We start from the raw sequence: 21,495 nt of genomic DNA, 5'->3' as shown, positions 1-21,495 counted from the left end.
ATACTTGGCGGTACACCTACTTCCACCAAGTTCTACCCGTGTCACTCGCGCGAGTCAGGAGGTGAGGCTGAGGAGGGGGAGGCCCGGAAAGAAAAGACAAGAAATCAGGCCTTCTCGGCAGTGGCTCCTCGCCTCTGGAATAACCTTCCCCTTGACATTCGCGCGGCTCCCTCGCTGGGTATTTTTAAAAATCAATTAAAAACACTGATGTTTCGGCAGGCCTTCCCCTCAGCCAACTCCTAATCTTCCCTCTTTTTCCTCTTTCTTAGTGTTTGTCCCATCTTGTCTAAAGTTTTTCCCCTATTTAAAATTGTTTTAATTATATTGTATTATGCTTGCTGTAAGCCGCCTAGAGTGGTCTCAATGAGACTAGATAGGCGGGATATAAATAAAATAAAATAAAATAAAATAAAATAAAATAAAATAAAATAAATAAATAAATAAATAAATAAATAAAATAACTATTTATCTACTCGCATTTTTACATGCTTTCGAACTGCTAGGTTGGCAAGAGCTGGGACAAGTGACGGGAGCTCACTCCATTGTGTGGATTTGATCTCACGACTGCTGGTCTTCCAACCTTGCAGCACAAAGGCTTCTGTGGTTTAACCCACAGCACCACCACCTCCCTAGCACTGATTCATAGGGCCTCCATAAATCAGAAGAAATTTGATGGCACATAATAACAACATTTAAACCAAACTCCCCTCTGCCAACTTTCTGGCCAGCGCTTATATGTGATGGTGGGACAAGGCAAGCAAACATGACCTTGTTCTTCCTTGGGACTCTACCCCGCTCAGGCCCATTGTAAGTGCCATCAGCTCCCCAACATATGAATTAGCCAAACACCTAGCCACCCTTCTACAGACCCACATTGGACAAACCTCATCCTACATCAAAGACTCAGGGCATTTCATAAGCAAGATCAGCACCCTAAAACTCAACCCTGGGGATAGACTGGTCAGTTTTGATGTAGTATCCCTGTTCACTAAGGTACCAGTAAAGGACATCCTGATACTCATCCAGCAGATATTTCCAGAAGACATCAAGGCCCTCTTCCAACACTGCCTTACAACCAGCTATTTCCAGTGGGATAATGAATTCTACGAACAGACAGATAGAGTGGCCATGGGCAGCCCCCTCAGCCCGGTTATAGCAAATTTCTACATGGAGTATTTTGAAAAACTTGCCCTGGCTTCAGCACCCCTCGCACTCACAGTCTGGTTCCGATATGTGGATGGCACCTTTACAATCTGGAGTCACGGTGAAGAAAAATTGGAAGAATTTCTCAACCATCTCAACAGCATCCACCCAAATATACAATTCACCATGGAAAAAGAAACAGAGGGCCAACTCCCGTTCCTAGATGTCATGGTCCTACGCAATACTGACCTCTGACTGGGACACAAGGTCTACAGAAAACCCACCCACACAGACAGGTACCTACACAAAAACTCCAACCACCACCCACGGCAAAAAAGAGGCATAATCAAAACACTGGTAGACCGTGCAAATCGGAACTGTGAACCTCAGTTTCTCAACACTGAACTCGACCACATGAATTGGGCCCTACAGGCAAATGGCTACTCCAAAAATGAAATCACAAGAGCCATCAAACCAAGAAAACAACACGGAACTGAAGAAGAAAAACAGCCACCCACAAACAAAGTATTTCTGCCATACATCAAAGGGGTCACAGACCGCATGGGGAAACTTCTGGAAAAACACAACCTAAAAACAGTATTCAAGCCCACCACAAAAATACAACAAATGTTACGGTCAGCAAAGGACAGAAGGGACCCCCTCACCACTGCAGGAGTATACCGGATACCTTGCAGTTGTGGCCAGGTATACATTGGAACCACAAAATGAAGCATCCACACCAGAATCAAAGAACATGAGAGACACTGCAGACTAAAACAACCAGAAAAATCTGCAGTAGCTGAACATACCCTAGAACAAACTGGACATGAAATTCTATTTCAAAATACTGAAATACTGGACAACACCAGCAATCATTACGTCAGACTGCACAGGGAAGCCATTGAAATCCACAAGCACCAGAAAAACTTCAACAAAAAAGAGGAAAGTTTGAAACTCAACAAAACTTGGCTCCCAGCTCTCAAAAATACAGCATGTAAAAGGTCATGAACTCTACCCAACCACAAGGTCAAGGGGATCACTACCATCAACCACAGTGACAGATAATCTCCTTATCACAACAATACAACCACAACAAAACACACTAATCACCCATCCACAGAAAACAATACACCCACAACAATACACACTAATCATCCCATCTCACAGCCATAAATACTCCACGCCCTAGCCAAACTACACCAGAGCACAGTTTGCTGTCCTCTGAAGATGCCGGCCACAGAGACTGGTGAAACGTTAGGAAAAACCACCTTCAGAACACGGCCAAGAAGCCTGAAAAACCCACAACAACCACTAGATCCCGGCCGTGAAAGACTTCACGAATACACTTACTATTTGACCTTGCTATGAAGTTAGATGTTCTATGACAGGCCTCAGAGTCAGGTCAAAGCCTCTAGCTGCCACATCTGAAGACCATGCCAATTCACTGCCTACAATTTTGGGTAGCAATGGATTCCCTATATCAATATGTGGACAGACTAGATTGTTCCTGAGATACCATCCAACTGCATGATGTTATTTGCAAAATATATCAAAGAACTCCACAGTTTAACAAGAGATATTAGACACTCCACCCCACCCCAAGAAGAGTTGTGAGACGATCTGTGCTGTCCTTTACGTAAAGCCCATGGGGAAGCTAAGCTGCCAATACAGTTCAAATTCTTACACAACCTGCAAAGCAGTGTTCATGCATTACATCAGCTGAATCCTCCTAAGCTAATTTAAGTCTACATGTAAAATAAATACATACTCCACTGAAGAGGTATTGCCCTTCCAGATTAGTAGCTAGTTGAGCAGCTAAACAGTGCTGACTGCTTCAAACTTTAATATCTGTTTATACAGCTTTAAACATATTTGCTCAGTGGGTGCTATGAAAAAAATCCAAACAAACCATTATGGTTGGCCATGTCAACAGCTCTGCTTTTATGCATATTAATGGCCTTATAAAGCAGACAGAGCATTCTACAAATGCATGTCCCTGCCAGATGTGTTCTGGCCATATTCAAAGGTGTTGTACATAAGCTGAGGATCTATGTCTGTTTCATGGTGGAGAGACTGTATCTACCAGCCACTAGTCCAGTAGGGACATTTTCTAAGGTTCAAGGCAGTTCCTGTCTGGCTTTGAACATATACAATATAGGCCCAATTCTCATCTCCTTTGAAAATAATGGTTCCCCTAAGATCCTTATGAGGAAAATGTACCCCGACACCCATACTCACTCAGTCCATAACAACCTTTAACTTTCCAGATGCAGAATCCCTTTCCTAGATAGCTCTACTAGCCTCCTCACCGATGGCTTTCTGTTAATAGACAAATCCTTTAAACAGTCAAGAAATGGTTTGTTTTTTAATCATGTTTTTAAATTTATATTCTAATATAATCAGGTTTTAACAGGCTGCCATTATCTGATTTTAGATTATTGATAAATCTATATTTTAAAATCTATTTTGATATTTATATCAGTATCTAGATTTATTTGTGTAAAATAAGCAAACACATCTTGTCATTGGTTTCCCAGGAGACTTCTAATGGAAAGTGTGTGTGTGTGTGTGTGTGTGTGTGTGTGTGTGTGTGTCTGTCTGTCTGTCTGTCTGTCTGTCTGTCTGTCTGTCTGTCTGTGTCTGTGTCTGTATCTGTGTCCAAATAAAATCAGTTCTGATTAAAGCTACTGTTGGTCACTTCTGACAAGGCCCCTTCTGTAGTTAGGCATGGGTGACATCTATGATTTCCTTCGTCTTCTAAAAATAAAACATGAGAAAAGGGTTTTAGTTTGAACGTATTCATCTTCATCAGTAACTGATGGGCAATCGATCCTCCTCCTTTGTTGGTTTGCCCTAGAATGGGACAAATGCTAAGTAGGAAGCAAGGAAGGCTGGCTCTAGCAGGGAAGATGGGGCTAAATGGCAGAGGTAGGAATGAGTTGCCTTATGAGTCAGACCAGTGATAGCTCATGACTGGGGTTGAGGGAGTGCCCCCTGAAATCTGGAGGAGACCTCCATCTCAGACTCTGAACTGACCACTGGATGGCCCCCCGTTTTGAGGAGACTGGGTCCAATTTGCAACTGAGTGATTCCCCCCCCCAACAAAAAAACCCTCACAGGTTCAAATTATTCCTATTACTAACCGTAACTGTTTCTACTCCAAATATGACTAAATTCCAACTACTGGATGGCATTGTAACTAACCTGCCAGCTATAGACTGCAAACCTATGCAAAGTTACAGGAGGCGAAGTCCCACTGAATTATATGGGATTCATTTCTAAACAAACCTTCAGAGGATTAGGCTGCATAGCTCTTTATTATCATTTCTCATACTGGGTACAATTCAGCCTCTCAAGCACACTGGACTTAAAATTTGCCCTCGCTCTTACTAATTCTTCTTCTACAGAATTAAACTTTACAGTCTCTAAATTGATTCCTGTTATCAGCTAGTAGCTGCAAACTTAATTACAGGAAGCATAACAGTTGGTCTCTCATGTAATGAAAGAGGGATATGAGGAACACCCAAAGGTTCTGCAGGAAGTCCCTCACATTAAAAACGTTTACCACCTGAATTCTTACTCCCGGTTATGGCAGTGAATGCAAGGTACAGTAAAACAGGTTAATAGCTGGTGCCACATTCTGTTTGCATAAAGCAAATACAAGCCGTTTGTGTGGATATTGATCCCTAGGCAACAACAAATTTTCTACTGGACAATTGAATCGTAACTCAGGATAGAGTTATATTGCACAGCATTCAGTTATTAGATACCCTTCATATGTGGCATTTTTTAACATTTAAAGTATAAGGAATAAACAAAGTTTGAACACTATCCAAAGAGAGATGAAGCAAATATTTCCCTGGGAAGTGCGTCCATATTTTATGAAGGCGAGATTTAGCCTGCAACATAAAGCAAAATGCAATAAAATAATATTGTGCCAAATTTTTTACAGTCTCTAACCTGCACAAAACCTGCAAATTGCATGCACTTGATTTGGATAAAAAGTATGTTCCTAATGCAGCTGTTGCCAGACTTCAAAAAAGCTACAAGCCATACTTGCTATGGCTGCGATTGGGTCCAGCTACAAACTGAATTAGAAGTCAATAGGCATTGTAATCTCTTTGTTCTTCTTTTTGTTTGTGGAGTGATATCTGTTATTATTTTTCTTCCCCCTCACTCCAAGGCTGATGTTCCTGATTTTCTTTACATAAATAACATTGAATATCCAATATAAGCCACTTGGAGCGTATAAACAAGATAACCAGAAAAATCTTAAATAGATACATAAGTCAATCACAGGGAAGGGCTTATAAATGCTGAGCACAGAATGTTCCTGTCGCCCTTCTGTGAGCCCCAGATCACTGGAGGTGTTGCATTTTACCAGTATTGTCTCCAGTTAACTTCCAGCTATGGCTTGCACACCTTCAAACCTTTCTCTGCAGCATTAAATGCTAGAAATGTTTGTTTGTTTGTTTGTTCGATTTATATCCCGCCCGTCTGGTATATTCTACCACTCTGGGCGGCTTACAGAATATCAAAATAATTAAAAAACATAAAAACATTAGCATACAACAATAATAAATAGTGCAGGAATAAATAAATAATAAATAGCAAAGCAAAAGTAGTGGTGATGGTGGTGGGGACCAAGAGGGAGAAGAAGAAGAATCACTGAGATTGTCAAGCTGAATCCCAGATCTAAAGAATGTGTGGTCCTCCACTCTAGGTAGTATTGTAATACAAGTCCTTTCAGATCTAGTCACCATAGCCAATGGTAAAGGATGGTGAGAACAGTACAGTAGCTCAAAAATATTTCTCAACGTTTTTCTGTTGCCAAATGGAGTTATTCCACAATGTATCTTGTTGAACTGCCCAGAGTTCTAGATGGGCAGTACTATATATAAATCTAATAAAACAAACAAATAAATAAAATCTTCAGCATGAATGGCTGCAAGCATCAAAAGACCCACAATCTTATGCAAAAACATCTGCCATACTTTCAGTACTTCTAGGAGACAAGGCCATACACAACTACCAGTGTTTTACATTGCATGAAATCGTAACCCAATTGCTATTTCCTCTCAGTTCAAACCATATAATTAACAATTGAACAGAAGCAAGTTCAGTTCCAAAAGTTCCTAATTAAATCAAGGTTTGTACCAAATAATTCTACTTCACTGTTCAACCTGTTCTCCAATACTTTCTCCTCAGCAGCCATCCTCACAGGGGGTACATAAACAGGAAGATTAGAGTATAAACATATTCTCTCCTGTTGTTGACTGGTTTTTTTTAAAAATATAATTCACTGACCTTTGATATTCAACCCCTAGGATTTATTCATGCCCCCTCCTTCCCCAGCAGTCCTTCATGCTTCCCAAAGCCTGCTCGGCAGGTATTCTCAGACTTCTATGACAGGTTATTCATGTGCACAGGGCGCTGTAGGGGAGAATGGGGAGCTGCCGATTCTAAGGATGCAGTGGAACCCATAAAAAGTACTCAATTGGATCCTGTCCAGAATTTCTATATCGTTTCTGACCCATACAGCATGAACTAGGAAATCATTGAGGATGGATGTGGGGACAGAGAGGGCACATTGCCTAGATTTAAGGGAAGAAAACACTACGTATTTCCCATTTGAAGTCTGGCCCCACAAGAGATGCAAAATGAAATTTATACCATACTTTGGGAAGCACTAGTTGTTAAAACCCTTTGTGGTACATTTTATTATTATTATTATTTTGCAGTCACAGCAGCATCTACATAAAAAACAGACAGCATTCTGATCACTCTAAATACAAGAAGGTACTGTCCAAACAGAATTTTTACAGTTAGAGAAATCTAAAAAACAAGACCAAAACCTCCAACATGGCAAATGAATCCATCAGGCCCCCTAAAGAAGCTTGTCTAGTTTTTTCACAGAAGGCAAAATAATTGTATTTATCTAGACATTTTAATATCCTGCAAATTATTTTTTATGGATTTTTACTCCTTGCTTTTACATTTATGACTGTATCACTCATGCCACTTTGAAATACAAACAGGATAAAGGTTAATACAAAGGCTATTTGAAACAATCATTTCTTCTAAGAGAAAGTAATTTAACACCTATCAGTTTGGAACTAATATGGGACCCTCCAAAAAATAACGGGGGTTGTTGTTGTTTTGCAAAATCAGGTGACTCCCTGGTATTTAGTACCCAGTTGTTTTGCTCTCACTGTCTCTCACAAACACATACACCCCCCACAATACAGTACATGCCATGTGTATATCAATCATACATATTTACAGTATTACTTAATATTTAATGTTTATAAGTGATACTTATTGAGATGTTTATCTGTAATTAAAGTGAATGCTCTATTGCTACTTGGCACAGGAGAAGAAGGCCTTGGTGGGGGAAGGGTTGCGGAGAAAGTGACATCTTCCTCTTCCCTCTCTGTCATTAACGCGTAAAGCAAAACTCTTAGGTTTTGCCCTGCCAAGGCACTTTTATGAGATGAGGAATCAAAACTCCACCCCACAAGACTTTTGGGCAACTTGAGTAGAACTGAAGGTGGAGAAACATCTGACTCATCAGCTGCTATATTTTCTTCACTCTGAAGACTTGAAACCTGAGTTTCAAGCCACCTCCTCCCCTTGCCAAGTTATATATAGCCCAAAGGACCACAGAGGCAGGAGGCAATTTGTGCTTTAGTCCCACTTGTTTCAAGGGGACTGAAGCTCACTCCACCTTTGTTGTTCTAGAATTAATCAGTGCCCAGTGATTGAAATACAACTGCCACCCAGAGACCTTTGGGTAGTGTGGGCAGCATATAAGTAAGTAAGTAGGTAGGTAGGTAGGTAGGTAGGTAGGTAGGTAGGTAGGTAGGTAGGTAGGTAGGTAGGTAGGTAGGTAGGTAGGTAGGTAGGTAGGTAGGTAGGTAGGTAAGCTGCTTACCTGTTCTGCATGTCCTTGTTTGATGGAACTCTCTAGTTCAGCAGGCTTTACTCAAAAATAATAATAAACTGAAAATATATGCCAGTCAAACATCCATCCTTCATAAACCAACACTCTAAATACAGCCATATCTTTGTAAATGCTCAAAAAGAAAAGACAATATTTTATAAAGCAGCATTCACATTATTGCCATGCAAAGAGGAGCATAACTCTACTTTTAGTATGAGGGACATTTAACCTAACTTAGGGAAGTTTTTTAGACCAACAGGTGATACAGATCTTGATAAGAAGCTTCACCTGGCACTGGAAAATCTTCTTGAAAAAACACAGATCAAACAATCAAACAAATTTAAAGGCTCATTGTTATGGAACACCAGAGCACAGCAACATTTTAACTAAAATCAGTTTCCTAGAGCAGCCAAATACTTTGAACTGTGCAGAGCTAATTTTACTTAAATTATTTAACAAGTCTGTAATGCTTTGCTTGTAGTATTCAAAATGAGGATAAGGCTTAGCAGAGGGGGTATAGGCAGCAAAAGTGTTCTGCTTTGGGCAGATGGTGGTGGTGGTTGGGGGGGGGGAAGGGGGGCAGATAAAGGGGGACAGAAGCCTGTTTAGAAGGAGGAATCACTGCTCTTATTCTGAACATCCTTTGTGATTTCATTATGCTCACAAGGATGGCACTCTGCTCACTTCCCAGGAAGAAATAGTTCAAAGAAATCGTGAACCAAAGAAGCTGCTGACTGATCAGCTAACAAGGTAAGAGAAAGGTGAGCTGGCAGTTTGAAGAAAAACATTTGATAACTCCACCAGAGTACTATGACCCATTCAACCAACTACCCATCAGTGGAGGAAGAAGTGACCAGATTCCATATAATTGCCTTATTTTGAATACTCAGCACTGCTAAAGCTACACTTCTCATGCACTGCAGGGGAACAAAATATACACGAGCGTGTTCATGCACACACACGCATGCACACACAGAGAGACAATTTCCCCCTTGCATTTCATTTTTATTGTTCCTCTGCTTTGCCTTGTCTTGTGTTCTCCGATTCTTGAATTCCAGTTTATCTAGAATAATTCATGTATTAATTTCTAGAATTTCAGCTTTCACTTACTTCTATTCATTCACACCTTTCTACCCTCTTTCTGTAATGAACATGGGTACTTTTATAAAATACTGAAACTCAGATGACACATTTTTAACAGTTTTTATCCTAGAGCTACAATTGCATTTAACAAGGAACTTAAGAATTACCAGAAGTGAGTTGTTGGACTGTATTACTATTACTTAGTCTGTTGTGTTGTGTGTTGTATGGATATTATGAGCTTTAGTTTCTGGGATTTAGGGATCGTTATGAGTGTGTGTGTGTGTGTGTGTGTTGTTGTTGTTGTTGTTGTTGTTGTTGTTTTGGTCTGGTCTCTGAGTGTTCTTTGTGAATTTTGTTGTATGTGTATACAGTGTATATACGTTCAATGACAATAAATTGATTCAAATTCAAATAAAGCAAAATTGTTGTAATCACATTTGTAATTTCATCAAAATTATTTTTGCAGTATTTTACTAATACAAAAGTGCACTACTATACATTAGTAAAGCATCACACAAAAGGAACTGTGGTGCCACCACGTCTACTCAAATAAAGTCTACTGTACATTGTACCATGCATAGTGTACCAAAAGAATCTTGATGCAATTACAGACAAATAAAAACAAAATTGTACTCTTGATTGCATCAGTGTGAGCTCACAGATTTTGTAATTAATGCAGACAGAGGGTGAGGCACAAAGGAACTAAAACCTGCACATTGTGCAAGCAGGACACTGTACAAAATCTAGCAATAAATGAAACAGCAAATAATTGTTAATGCATCAATGTTGTTTTGCAAGCAAAGGCAGGTAATTCAGAATGGCACAATCTGGGAAAGAATAGATGAGGAGCACTTCAGGACTATCCCTACACAGAGCATAGAAAATGATACACAGACTCCTTCTTTTTTCTTCTTCTTTTTAGCCTACAAGGGCAAAATAAACCCGTCATTCTTCTAATGCATCATCCAGAACTAAACAGATGCTAGAATCCAATAGGGGACCTCTCCCATACTAGGAGTGTTACCTTTTTCAAGCATCTGCTGCAGCTGCACCTTTAGCAACTCCCTGGTGTGAAGACATCTGCAGATTATTTTATTTTATTTTATTTTATTTTATTTTATTTTATTTTATTTATTTATTTATTTATTTATTTATTTATTTATTTATTTATTTATTTATTTATTTATTTATTTATTTTCTATAAAGCCCTATGTAGCTTGGGCCCAGATCATCCAGCCTTCTTGGGTTTTAAGATCTTCTGGAGAGGCCTTTTTCTCAGTTCCACCACCTTCCCGAGCTCTTTGGTCAGGACACAAGAGAGAGGGCCTTCTCCGTGGAAGGCACTGCCCTGAGGTTGGCCCCCTCCCTCTTGCCCTTCCATCATTCAGGCAAAGCCCTTTCTTTTCAGGCAGGTTTTTAAGAGATAAGTGGAGTTCAGAGAAATGCTATATTTATTAAATTTTTATTAAATTCTGAGATTGTTAAATGCTTTAAAATTGGTTTTCAATCTTGGTTTTAATATTGATAAATGTTTAATTGTTTTAATATAGTTTTATATAATGTTTTAAACTTGTTGAATTATATAGTTTTAAGTGTTATTAACTGCCTTGGGTTCCCTATGGGAAAGACAGCACATACATACATACATACATACATACATACATACATACATACACACACACACACACACACACACACACACACACACACACACACACACACACACACATACATACATACATACATACATACATACATACATTTACATGCCACCTTTCCTGTAATTATCTGCAGGTGAAATACGTGTGTTCATAACCCTACGAGGGAGGTCAGACTGGAAGGGAGGGAGTGGTCCATGATGACCCAATGAACCTCATGATCTAGTGGGGACAAAAAAAAACACGGTATCTCTGAAGACCCCATTCAGCGACAGGATTACACTGCCTAACCCCTACACCACAATTTACTGTTGTTTACACAATAGGAAAAACACTAAGTAATTTTTATTCCTGAGTAAACATTGTAATATTCCTGAAAGTGTCACTTGTAGAGATTTCTACATATCAAAGGCCAAAGAATAGGTTAAGTCAGTTCTTCCCTCTTCTGATTCAGTTTGCAATCCTTACTACTGCTCTTTATATTCCTAAAGTGATCCCACTCATTTCCACATGATTTCAGGGGATCATGCCCAAAACAGTCTGATCCAAGACTCAGAAAATCCAGATAAATTAGATACCGCTACAAATTAATATGAAAAGAGCTTCACAATATTTCAGTATTTGACCCTCCAACACAGCTCCCATTTCACTGATTGCAAACTTTCACACAGACTGACCACAAGTACACCGCCTTCCAGCTAACCACTCATCCTGGCCAAGTAACAGTTCCTTCCAGATTAGTAGCTGGCCAGACTTTAGACTTCCCTGTGGTCAGGGCCTGGAAAAGCTTAGGCTTTTTTTTTTCAACTACAACTCCAAGAATGACTTAGTCAACACTGCCTGAAGGATTCTGGGAGTTTGAGTTCCAGATGTCCCAAAGGTACACAAAGCAGCTTCTTGGAGATCAAGAATGCAATGCACAATAACAGCCTATAACTGGCTTTGAAAGGTGCATTGTACAGTGCTACATATTCATAGTCCTATTGTATGACAAGGCATCACGGACCTTAACACAGTCTATAATTAAACAGATCAAGCATCCAAAGCACCGTTTTGTCACAGGGTGCCAAGAATTTCTTGGCTTGAGAGGGTGACAAACAAATAAGTAAAGCCAATGAGTAAAAACCTAGATATCATATAACATATATAATGCAGGATACTAGAATCCATGTAATGAGAAACATAAAATACGGATCATTTCAGCTGATCATTCAAGGTAAAGTAAATTGAAAAACAAAAGTGGGAAGGAGAAAGACTTCATGATTGAATAACATGGTATACTGATCTGGATGCAGCAGGATGTCATTTTAGAACTGCCACATCCAAAGGCGGGAGAGCCAGGATGATATCCAGTAACCAATAGAAGAATAAGAAGAAAGGGCAGTGTTTCCAGGCTGTAGCATATCTTTATGTGTGCATAGGTGAGCTAGTAAATCTGGTTGTTCTTATCTGAAATTAAGTTTCGACTGACTATAGATCAGGGTAACACAGTTTACACTGTCCAGAAAGGCAAAAAAAGAAAAAAGAAAGTTAAAAAATCTGTCTAACCAAGCACGTCAGAAGGCACAGACCAGATTCCACCATAAATACCTCCTGCACACAGCTGTCTGAAATGTGCAGGAGATGTGCATATGCCATTTATTTCCGTGGTGGTGGATCAAACGACCGCTCCCCTCCCTCCCAGGTTATGAGCCACCCACTCCGAAACATTGTAGTCAACTCTCACTGTGATATATGAGGTTGCCTCTGGAGCCAAGGCAGGTTATGGGCTGTAGTTGTGGGCTGTTCCTCAGAGAATACATCCATCATGAGATAACAGGTCAACAATGGATCAGTAAACGTTTACAATTAAAAACAGTTCTCTTTCTCTAGAAATAAAGTGTCCATCTCCCTTCTTGATTCAGGAGAGACTGCAAGAGATGGCCCCCAAGAGATGCACAAGCGTTTATTTAAGGACCAATCCAGCCTTGGGAGTCAGTGCTTTAAAAGAGCAACTGACCCTGGATCAATGTCATTTTATTTTCTTTCAGGAATAAATCTGGGCAACAAAATAGCTTCATGATTGTCCACTCAGTCAGCCATGGCAGATTGACTGGAGCAGGGCAAACAGAAAGTGGCTCGGGCAGTAATCCACAATCAAGTTAAAAAAAACTGTAGAGCTTGGAATTAAGACGATGCAGGCAGTGGGACTGCTGCTGTGAAATGTAAAGGCAGTTCAGCATCTATGGGTGATAGTGCTTTACTCCAGATTAAGAGTTTTTGAAAAGGGGTTATTAAAGGTTTTTTTAACATGGTGACAGGCAGCTTGGTGATGTACTCATTTGGTAAGGCAACATCACCAAACATGATGGGATTTACCTCTGAGTAAACATGCATGGGGCTGCTCTGTTCAAATCCAAATGTTCTGAATTAATTAATCTCTGGACTGGGATAATTAACTATAGCAACAGCTTTTAAACAAAAATTTTATTTTAAATAATTATTTTAAATAACAAAAAAAGCGAAGAAGAATAAAACAGTAAATAAATTTTGAGTCAATGAAAGGAAGACTAGTTGGCAAGAAGAGAACAAAGGAGGAAACAGAGGGAATAAGAAATGATATTTCAACTGTGGCTAACAGAGAAGAAAGACTTGTGTAAAAATAAGCAGAATTATTAATATCCTGGAATTACCAAAGGAGAAACGTAACAGAAGAAAATACAAGAGAAACAGAAATGTAAAAAGATAGACAAAGGACCACAATAACATTCATGATGGGGGGGGGCAATCTAATAGAATTTTAAAGAGAAAAACATTGCAAGTCGGAAAGAGTTTTCCTAAAACAATGATTTTAAGGGGGGGGGGGATCCTCTTTTTCTCAGTATACCAGGAAGCTTGGTGCTCTAAGAACATAACCATAAAGCACAATACATGAAAATCAAAAAACTAGTGTTAGCCAAACTTTTTCACATCATTCCCAACTGAGATTTATTATAGCTCTCACATTTATTTTTCTAGTGTTTAACTAAGCTAGGTTTAAACTATGTTTGGTTCACTTGGGAAAAACAATACATTGCAATAAAAATAAATGTCCCTGTTCTGCATAATAGACCAAATATAATCAAAGCTCGTTAGAATCACAAGCATATACAAGATGGGGATTCCCTTAAAAATGAAATCAAAGCAACACAATCCCGTATTGGCAGTATTAGCTGTCATAAAGGTAAGTACAGTAGATCTTTTCCTCAGGCTATGTTTCCCATTCTTAAATTCCAATACCTTTATCTGGTTTTTGGCTCTCCTGCAATCAGGCTTCTAGTCTATCTAGGTTTACTCAGCAATGTTTGAAGGCACCTTCAAATCTAAGGAGAAAATAGGTAGCCTATATGCCTCAGGCAGAGATCCAGGTAAAACAACATAACGAAATGCATGTGAACCAGAATTCCTCATCAAATCTACCCAGCATACAGAACAATCATGTTACTAAATGTGCAGGATTCTAGTAGTGGAGCTAATTTAAAAGGAAAGTGCCGCGGTAAAGAATCGAGAGGTGAGATCTGACATGTAAACAACATGGAGTGTGATTCCACATACCAGTTCAGCTAGATCAACATAATTTATACAGCCATGTTGCCTGATGTATAAATTAATATGCTGTATAATTTTCATTCTCTTAAGATCATAGTCATAAGATCATTGCTCCCATTAACTTCAGGAACTAGGCACAATTACACCTTTTATTGGACCCATCTCCACTAATGCAGGAGTGGGCAAGATTTTGACACCAGCAGGTTCTGGACCACTAAAAGGGGCCCCCTCTGATTTTACTTATCTAATCTTTTGGGACCAGACATACCAGGAACTGCCCAAATTTAAGTAATCCAGCTTAAATATTTTCTGAATCGGAATGATATTAATGGAACATCCCAGGAATATTTTCTCTTCAGGACAAACCTCAACGCTGATGGTGCTGTCGATCCATTTGTCAAATGATAAAAGAAACAACAATTTTAGCAAAGATTTCTTCCCTTTTTTTCCCCAGGGGAACAAATTTGCTTTCTTAGAGGTTTTTTTCTCTACTATACAAACAAAAGCAAAAGCAAAAGCAAAAAAAAAAAAAAAGAGCCTGTTTTTCCTATGCTGTTCACACAGAGCAGTAAATAAGGTGCATTCCTTTGACTTCGTAGGAAATTAGCATTTCAAAAATATGCCACTCGCCCTCTTCCCCCCCACTCCAAGCCATGTCTAATAATGCAAGAAGCAGATTGTCTCCCCTCGTTTCCTTAATTTGTTTCATCTAAAAGCAATTCACTCAACATCTTGTCGCCCTCTGGCAGCTCAGTTTACTTATCCACACTTAATTTCTCATTTGGACCAAAACAAACTCCTCCAAACTGCCAGTGGCTGAAGGGAACGGATGAGGAAAGGATGGGGGGGGGGAATCCCTCACTGAGTAGATTTACCAGGAAAAGGTTAGCTGTACATTGCTAACACACACAGCTTGATGCAGGCAACTATTGCTGTGTGGGCCCTTGGGCAAGAGAGACAAATCCATGGCGAAGCTTTGCTGAAATGAATGGGAGACTGTATGAGGGCGATGCTCCTTTCAGTATGCTACTGGTACAGGATGAAAGCTTCCCTGTTGACTGCCATAGGAGAGCCCAACTTTGCCTTTTATAGATCTTGCAGACAAAAAAAAACATAGACAACTTTTTGAGGAACCCAGAATTATTTTTTTTAGCCAACATGACTGTTCCAGCTCACGTTTTGCACATATGACAATAATGTACTCTCAAAATAGTGCAAGTTCACCTCTTTCCAATTCAACACAAGGTTAATGTGATGGGCCTGGAAACTGGCATACTGCTACATCACTAGCAGCCATTGGCACAGTAAAACCAAACAAAATGTATTTTTTTTCCTTGTCTACAGACATCCACTTACGCCGCTGGCACATAAATGTTTGCTTTTCTTTAGCTAAACAGCCATTGTCATTCATAAATACGCACATCTTCCAGTCTGTTCTCAAAATATTTCCACCTCCTTTTAAAAACCTGAGCATCAGCAGCACTGAAAAGAAACAGAAAATTTCACCTTTGGTTATCAGACGCTCACTACAAAAAGGTTATGATCCTGTCATGAAAACACGGGAGTCTCTTTGAAGAGAAGACTTTAGTCGAATTTTATTTTATTTAAGTACAATAGTGTTTAAATCTCTCCCCTCCCCACCTGGGATCTGCAAACCTCTAGAAGCCGGTAGCCTAATTGTTCAAAAGATCTGAGACTAAGCACAAAAGTGAGAGTCACAAGGAGATCAACAGTTCATCCTCTGAAAAGGCTCTGGGCAAGTGCCTGGACCAAGGGTGGAGGTGGAGGTGTGAGGTGCAGAGGGGGCAAGGCAGAGTCTCCTGAGTACTCAAATAAAGGGGTGCCCAGAAGGAAAGGGAGCGACAGCAAAGGCGGGGAGAAGCGGGCCCGAGTTCTACCCCCCGATGGCCCTTCCGCCGCTTCCCTCGAGCCGGGTCTGCATACCAAAAGCAAACTCGGAGACCAAGGCACCTGCTGATCCCGGTCCAAGAAGGAGAGGAGGGCCCTGGAGGCGACTGGTTCGCAGGATGATGGCTCGGGCGACGTGTTCGTTCATCCAGCTCCGGAAGCCCTTCAAACCAGAACGGTTCCCTTCGGGCTCCCTGGAGGAAGGCGGGACGAAATAAAGGCAGCCATCGACCCCCTACCACTGCCTCTCTTCCTCGGAAGGAAATCCGTCTCAAAAGCATTCAGAGCCCGTGCTTCCATCCAAGGGAAAAACCGGGTTAGGCTCCGGTGGGAAGAAGAAGCGGCGGCGCCTCTGGTGAGCGCACCCGGGCGCCTCCTCCGCTCCCGACCAGGTGAGATCAACTTCGTGCCCGAGACTCTCCCCTCTTGCCAAAACCCCAAATCTAAACCCCTCCCGGCGGCGCCATGTCCTTTGCACCCCTCCTGTCTAACCTCGAGAGGCTCTTCGTGGAGGAAAGGAGAGAAGCTGCCATCCCGAAGGGGAATCGGGTTCAATTCGAGGCCGGCCTGAGGACCGACCTCTGTCGGCGCCTCTTTCTTGCCCTGCGCCCGTTCACCCGCGGAAGAGGAGGAAGGATCGCCCGTCAAAGCAGACAATCAAGGCGGGGAGCGGGATGGGATGGTAAGGAAAAAAAACCCAATCTGTATTCAGCGTCGGCCCTACAAATGAGGGGTTTCCCCACTTCTCCTCCCTTCCCCGCCACACGTTGTCTCTTCCGAAAAATCCCTCTAGCAAACACAGCCGTCCGAAGTTAAGGATTCTCAAGAGATTATTAGTCCACATTAAGGTCAATGGCAGAAGTCTTAGACGGGCGGTTAATAACGCTCCTGCTGGAATCGAGACAGGCGCTGACAGTGTTTTCACCAACAAAAGGGTTTTTAACCAAACCCCTCTGTTTTTGGTTAAAGAAAGCCTCCTCCCTTCCCTGTCTCTCGCGAAGCCGATCTGCTTTGCCAACACCAAACCGCAAGAAAACACACAACCGCGAATCTACGGAGGCGGGCGAGGGGAGGGGGGGGCAACAGGTCTTCTTTCACCTCCGTAGATCTCACTCTAAGCACAACGAGAGTCGGTCATGTGCTCGCCTATTTTAAAAAAGCCAGCTGGCCAGCCGCGTACACAACCCCCGGTTTCATTCTGGACCACAGGTGCCGAAAGCGGAGGCGCACAAAGCATCCCAGCCTCCTCCATGAGAAACACACTTAAGAATTTCCCTCCACTGATGACTTACAAAACAACGGAGCAGGGAGGAGGGCTCTCGGTTATGTCAGAGACGAGGCTCGCTTTCCAGATCTCACTTTCTGGGTTATAGTTAACGCTAACCCAAACGGACTCTTAAAAAAAACAACACACCAGTATTTTCCCATTTTATTTTTAAGGAAAACGAGACAACGCAACACACGTAGCGCTCCACAGGGAACCAAGCTGCCCCAGGAAATAAACAAGCAAGCCAACTTGTTTAAAGGGCTGTAGTACCAACCTGCCACTTTCAAACTATTATCCTGGAATGTCCCTCTGGAAGAAATACATCGCTGGTAGGATTAAGCAACAACAGCAACAAGGGATGGTGCGGGGGGGGGAGAGAAGGGAAAGATTCCGTTTGCTGACCATTTCTCCACGTCCAGGTTTGCTTTCTTTTTTCCAATGCCCCTTCAAGGATCAGCAGCCTTCCCCCCCACACACACACCCCCGCTCCAACACCGCTGGAAAAACGAGAAACGGGAAAGGGACCGCACCTGATTGCGCCGCGCCGAGGCGGAAGGTCCCGGCGATGGTCAGAAAGCTCACCCAGGCGAGGGCTCCCCGTGCCAGCCTCATTTTCCGGTGCGGTGGCGGCGATGCCAGTGGCGGCGGGAGGGGAGAGGAAGGACTCGCGAGGACCCAACCAAGGACAGCCGGCTTCCCTCGCCTCGACAATTACATGGTCCAAGGGGCGCACCGGGCGCTCCTTTCGCCCCGGCGGGCGCGGCGGTCGGCAGCCAAGCGTCGCCTCTTCGCGCGCGCGCCCCCCCCTCTCTCTGCCAAGCGAAGGTGTGAAGGAGGCGCTTCTCCGACTGCCTGGCAAGCGCCGGGCCCCTCGGCCGAGGGACTCCCCTCGCAGGTGCCGAAGAAGGAAGGGTTTGGGCTGCCGAGCGAGCGACGCTGCCAAGCTGGCGGGGGGGGGGGCGCCGAAGCGAGTCGGCTCGGCCAGCTCCTCCGGGTCCCGGGCAACTTCCCAGGCGTCGCCCGCCGAGAACTCCCGAAAGTTGCCGCCAAGGTGAAAAGCACGCGCGCCTCCTCCTCGTCGTCGTCCTCCAAATTATTATTATTTTTTAAAACCCCAAATCCCGTCCGGGCGCCGCTCTGGCCCCTCCGACTGTCCTTCCCCTCCGAGCCAGCGTCCCTGCCGCCCTTCCCGCCTTCCTTCGGCGACTCTCCTTCGCTGCTTCTCCCCGCTGGATTCCTCGGGTGCTTTTTGGGGGGGAGGCGTGTGAGGGGAAGAGACCTCCCCGGGCTCCTCGGGCTTGTTCGCCTTCGAGTTTATTGGACTGCCTCCCGCTTCCTTGGCGCTCTCCTTCTCGACCAGCGGCTGCGGCAGCAGGAGAACCTCAGCGCGTCAGTCCCACGGACTCCCTGGGCTCCGGCGGCTGCTACACCGATTAACAAACCGACCAAACGTCGTTTCCCCCCCCCCCACCTCCCCGCTTTCCCTCACCCAAAAAAAAAAAAAAAAAAAAAAAACCCAAAGGAGAAACGGGGAGGGAGGGAGGGAGGAGGAGACGATAGGTTGGGAAAACTCGGCGTGAGCCCCGCCCTCCTCGCTGCCTCTTGAGCCAGCAGGCCACGCCCCCTGAGCGCCTCCCCTCCCGGCGTGCTTGGATCAGCCGCCTCCCTTCACCCTCCTCCAGCACCAGCCCCTTTTCTCTCTTCCCACCCCCACCCCCCGCCGCCGCCGCCAACCAAAATACCCGGGAAACACCTGTCACTGGAGCGGGGGGGGGGGCGCGCGCGGCTTTCTCCGCGCAGGTTACCATGGAGCGGGGCACAGGCAGCCGCTTCCCGGAGGTGCCACAAAGCGCCTATTGAGAGGCGAGAGAAGCGGGCTTATGTTTTGCCTTTGCAAACAGCATTAGTAATTATGATGGCATAATTGGCATTCTGTGCATTTTTCTTGCCGGGTGCCTCTCCGCTGGATTTCCAAATCCAGGGTGCTTTGGAAAGGGGCTCTTCTCTCCTCCTCCCTCCCCCCCCCCGCCGCTTTTCCCCGTTCCTTTGGTTCTGCCGCTCGCAGCCGGATCTTGGCGGCGTCTCTTGGGCAGGAAATCTCCCTTGCCTTCCCAAGGGGGACACGCTTCCAAAGAAGTGAGCGCGTGAGCGCGGGCCATAGGATGGGCGCGTAGGCATTCCGCCACCGGGAAGGGCGGCTGAGTATCGGCGGGATGCCGTCCCTGGAGCCCGTTCGGCTGCCGGAGAACGAGGGTAGATCCTTTCCGGCGAGGCTTCCCCCTCAAACCATCTCTGACCCAGTCCGGGCTCTTGCGTGCCCTCGGGAACGGGAAGAAGGCGGGGAAGGGGGAGCGAGGCAAAAAACCCCGCCGCCGAAGCGGGAGCGGCCGGAGGCCAGACCCTGGGCAGGGCGCCCGGTCCCGCCACAGGCGAAGCGCAAGCGGTGGTTTGAGGGGGGCGGGAGGCGAGAGCCGTCCCCGCCGCCGCCGCCGCCCTGCCGCCGCCGCCCCGAGGCGTTGCGTGTCGGCGGCGGCTCTTCCTCGGGGACAGAGTCCGGCGAAAGAGAAAAGGAAGCGCCAACTGAGGGCGACGCGGTGGCGCCGGGAGGGAACCGGCCGCCGGGAGCGAGGCGAACTTTCTGCTCGGCTCGCGCACTGAGGGCAGCCGCCGCCGCCGCCGCCGCGATATCAAGAGCCTCGGGCGAAAAAAGATTAGCGCCGAGCTACGCAGGAGCGGGCGGCGGGGGCGGTCAGATGTTTCGGAAGTGCGGTTGGCCTCCCCTTGCCCTCCTCTGCCGGAGGGCGCAGGGGCTTAGGGATCGGGCCGCTCCTAGAGGTCGGGAGTTCGATTCCCCCGCTGTGCCTCCTTGACAGGCACTGGCCTCGGTGATCTGTAGGGTGCTTTCCAGCTCTGCAGTTCTAAAATGATGACGACGACGATGATTTCCCTCCTCTTTCTTTCTCCAGGGTGGACCATTTCAGGATTCTAGAGGCAGAACCGGTGCGAGATACTCCGGGTATAAGGTTCAAGCGAAATTGCCCTTACCCAGAGAGTCCCTGCTTGAAATCCTCTGCCCCCCCCAAGGCTTAGTTTCGTATGTGCCTTGTAGGCGTCTGTCATTATTGCAGGTGTAAAAAAAAGCCTCGCGGGAATATGTGGACTGACCTCCGTAAACTACCTGTGCGTGTGAGTGTTTCCTTCTGAGTGGTTCCCTCTGAGTGATGCGGAGGACATTGGACACCTGGGTGTTTGTATATATTTATTTCAGCAACTGAGATGAAAATCAATCTAATGCAACTCAGTCTGTGTGATTGAAATGTTAGGAATCCATGATCTTATAGGGAAAATACATCTGTGAAGACACTTCTTCCACCCTTGCTCCAGTGCACTGATGGGCCGGGAGACCGATTGCTGAGTATCGTGTGGCTCCTGCTTCTGTTTTGCTTGCTGCTGTATGGTTTCCTGCAGCCCACTATCCCACTTTGCTTATTTTTCTGCATTACCACCAAAACAAACAGCCTCTATAATTAATTCTGGAGCTGGAAAAGGTACAGTTTGCTTTTCATTTCTGCCTAGTCCCTCTTCCCCACTTTGCTTTACTGTTGTGCATGAGTGATCAAACAGCACATAATTTGGAAAGCCCGAGGACAGCAGAGAGGTTGGTTTTTGCACTTCAGTCTCACCAGGAGTCATAGCCAAAAGGAAGAAAACAAAATACGGTAACTAAAACTGCAAACTGCACATGTACAGTCACCCCTGTAATATCTGGAAATCAAAATGTAAGAATGGCAGATTTCTTAGTGCTGCTCCACAAACAGTGGCAAGTAATTTGAAAATATGAGAGACATTCAGATTGGGGGGGGGAGAGAGAGAGAATTTGAAATATCTCTCATGTTCCTGTTGTCACGTACTTGGAAAGCCTCTAA

The 21,495-nt window shown here is 44.2% G+C and overlaps 1 protein-coding gene across 4 annotated transcripts in view; it reads right to left on the bottom strand.

Moving 5' to 3' along the window:
• The window catches only part of ERBB4 (erb-b2 receptor tyrosine kinase 4), a 1,032,003-nt gene extending 1,013,691 nt beyond the window's left edge, over nucleotides 1-18,312 (bottom strand). For all 4 annotated transcript variants that reach the window (XM_078379181.1, XM_072977738.2, XM_078379170.1 and 1 more), the window contains exon 1: nucleotides 18,100-18,312. In XM_078379181.1, coding sequence (XP_078235307.1) covers nucleotides 18,100-18,181 — 82 coding nt within the window. In that variant the 5' untranslated portion in view covers nucleotides 18,182-18,312. The remainder of the gene's footprint in view (nucleotides 1-18,099) is intronic.
• Between the last annotated feature and the right edge of the window lie 3,183 nt (nucleotides 18,313-21,495).

Source organism: Pogona vitticeps, chromosome 1 (genome assembly GCF_051106095.1).
Source record: "Pogona vitticeps strain Pit_001003342236 chromosome 1, PviZW2.1, whole genome shotgun sequence".
NCBI lineage: Eukaryota > Metazoa > Chordata > Lepidosauria > Squamata > Agamidae > Pogona > Pogona vitticeps.
This window is presented reverse-complemented; position numbering and strand designations above follow the sequence as displayed.